This window comes from Echinops telfairi, unplaced genomic scaffold (assembly GCF_000313985.2).
Source record: "Echinops telfairi isolate 266 unplaced genomic scaffold, ASM31398v2 ScPeMD7_23;HRSCAF=83, whole genome shotgun sequence".
NCBI lineage: Eukaryota > Metazoa > Chordata > Mammalia > Afrosoricida > Tenrecidae > Echinops > Echinops telfairi.
The window spans coordinates 64,988,576-64,991,422 of record NW_022103920.1 but is presented as its reverse complement, the minus strand read 5'-3'; the positions used below and the strand labels follow the sequence as shown (position 1 = coordinate 64,991,422).

General features: G+C 41.1%; 1 protein-coding gene across 3 annotated transcripts in view; it reads left to right on the top strand.

Moving 5' to 3' along the window:
• The first annotated feature begins 616 nt into the window (after positions 1 to 616).
• The window catches only part of ICA1 (islet cell autoantigen 1), a 128,056-nt gene continuing 125,825 nt past the window's right edge, over positions 617 to 2,847 (top strand). Inside the window, exon 1 of one of the 3 annotated variants that reach the window (XM_030885168.2) lies at positions 617 to 672. In XM_030885168.2, the coding sequence (XP_030741028.1) occupies positions 656 to 672 (17 nt within the window). In that variant the 5' untranslated portion in view covers positions 617 to 655. The remainder of the gene's footprint in view (positions 673 to 2,847) is intronic. The other 2 variants (XM_045288624.1, XM_030885169.2) reach the window with 2 other exon arrangements.

Here is a 2,847-nt window from a genome sequence, read left to right as displayed (position 1 = left end):
AATTTAGGGTTCTTCATGAGCAGCTCTTGACTATATTTCTTTTTATCCCCCAATAATGTATGCTGCTTTTTGGCATGTTTTGAAACTTTATGCAAATGGCATGTTTACGTCTTCTTCCACATCCTGTTTTCTCATCCAAACTCTGCCTGATGACTTACTCAGTGGAGAGGGTCCCTTCCAGTGTTCCCTAGCTAAGGCGTCCTAGTAGGACAGTGGTGAAAGCACTCTGTTGCTCACGGAAAGACAGTGGGTCTCTGCACCCCCCAGCGGCTCTCAGGAGAAAGAGGTGGCCGTCTGCTCCCATCAATACTGACAGTCTTGGAAGCCCTGTGGAGCAGTTCTGTGATGGTCACCAAAGAGTAGGAGACAACTCAACAGCAATTAGTTTAATTTGGATTCATTTTGGTTATCTGGCTCAACTACTTTTTACACCCTGTGCCGTATAATAAAATAGCATTTGGCTGCTGAAATGCAACTAGAAGTAGCTTAGCTTTAATCATTTTATAAAAGTGGAAAATTAATGTATAACTTAGTATAGTGTGTAACTATTAAACATTTGTTTTATTTCAGGTTGTAATATAACTTATCCTCTCATGCTTTTTCCCTGCCCCTTCTCCCCAAATCATCAGCAGTAAAAAAAGAAGAAGGAAAAAGCATGTCAGGACGCAAATGGTAAGTGATTCATAGTCTTTCAAAATTGAGAGTCCGCTGCAAGGAGGAGAACATGCCACATGCTCAGTAAAATGTCTGTTGAGTGCAAGGTCAGGTGTCACATGAGCGACACAGTTCTGCACTTTGCCTTTATCCAGTGTTCTGTACCTCAAAACTCACTGCCATTGAGTCCGTGCCAACTCATCGTGACCCTATTAGGACAGGGTAGAACCATCTGTGAGTTTCTGAGACTGTCACTGTTTGTGTAAGTAGAAAGCCCTGTCTTTCTCCCGAGGAGCAGCGATGGTTCGAACTCCTGGCCCTGGGGATTGTAACCACTTTGCCCCCAGGGGTCCGATGTCATCAAGTTCAGTATCCCTACTAAATGTCATGTGAAAACTAAGAGCCAACCATGTCACAAACTATTACCCTCCACACACTGAGATGCTAACCACATCAGCGAGTCAAACCCACTGCCTTCTCCCTGGGAGAAAGAGGAGGCTCTGTGTTCCTGTGAAGACGTTAGCTCTCAGAAACCCACAGGAGCCGTTCCACTGCTGTGTCCAAAAGGTGCACAAGGCGTTGCAATCAACTTGAGGGCCGTGAGTCTGGTTGTTGTTTTTGTTTTTTAAAGCTTTCTAATAAATGTATTTATGGAAAAATGCTATCCTGAGAAGTGGAGGGCTTTTTAATGCCACAAGCATTGAAACATTTTTATTACCATTTTATGTACATCTTCTAACATTGAGGTGAAGTGTGATAAGTGAATTTTATATAGAATAGCTCTACAATAACTTGTAGTCTACAATAAAACACAACTCAGACTCATTTCATGGGCACTCCAGAGCTAATAGCACTTTGCTACCTTCAGTGTTTTTAAATTCTTTTAAACCCATGATCCATCAAGCAAATCGTTTTTTAGTTTTTTATCCTGAAAAACAGTGTGTTTGCATTTTCAAATATACAGTGAATTAAAAGAAGAAATTTAATCTCAATCCTTTTCCACTCAACCAAGCCTGAGTCATCTCTATATCAAACGACAAACTTCAAAAGAAATTTTGCATGTGTAAAAATGTAATGAGCTTATAGAGTAATAACTAAATGGCTGAGGGATTTAATTTCCCTTAGTAGCCCCGTTGACTATTCTCTGAGAGTGTTTTGTTTTGTTTTCCTTCTTGCCTCATTCTACCAAGAGGATAGCTCCATTCAGGCAACAGGCCCAATGGAGAAGGCAGTCCCTCACCTGAAAGAGTGGAGAGTGGAGTACCCTAAAAAGAGTGCTCTTCTCTTTCCTTTACGCTGCTTTTCCAAAGCTGGTTACGATGCAGGCGCTGCATCTGGACTGGGTGGGATTTTGTGGTTGTATGCCATTGGATTGATTGCCACTGACCCCCAAGTGGAACTGCCCCATCAGGTTTGTTAGGCTGTAATCTTTACGGGGCCAGAGCATCAAGACTAGAATGTAGTGAAAGGAAGGGAGATGCTTCTGTCTCAGTGTGGGACTTTGGTGTAGGAACTTTAGCTGGGAAAACACTGTAGACAAAACAGGCAGAAGGATGGACTGCCAATGATAAACTTTCTACCAATATTTGGGGGCCTCTGGTCATTTTTACAAATTTCCATTTAATTCTCAATTTCTGTTCATATTTCCATTTACTTACTTATTTATGGTTTTGCATGCACATCCTGAAGAATGACCTGATATTTATATTCCAAGCATTTGTATTTATGAATTTAACGTTTCTGGTATTAACACTCTGTAATAGATGCCTCTTTTCTCTGCTTCTGCCATCACTTAGCTGTTGACCAAGGTGGTAGGACGGAGGGCACCTTGGAGTATGTCTTCATGTCTGGACAGCTGGAGTGTGTGCCTGGTCAGAATCCTCTTCAAGGCTTAGTTTCTCATTTTCAAGTTAAAGTTTCTAAGTTTCCCTACTTTACTTTTTGAGTTTTTCGAGAAAGAAAGAGTTGCTTAACATTTTCAGTAGAATTACCATAAAGGTGCTTCCTGAAGAATGATTAGAAAGGCTCTTTTCAGGCAAATCTTATCTTAATCATTAGGAAAGTCGCAAATCAAATTGCTACTTTTTTTTTTTTTTTTTTTAGCAGTTAATCCCTGGGACTTACATCACCGACCCTACACGACGCTCTTCCGATCTCGGTTCAGTAGAATTACCATAAAGGTGCTTCCTGAAG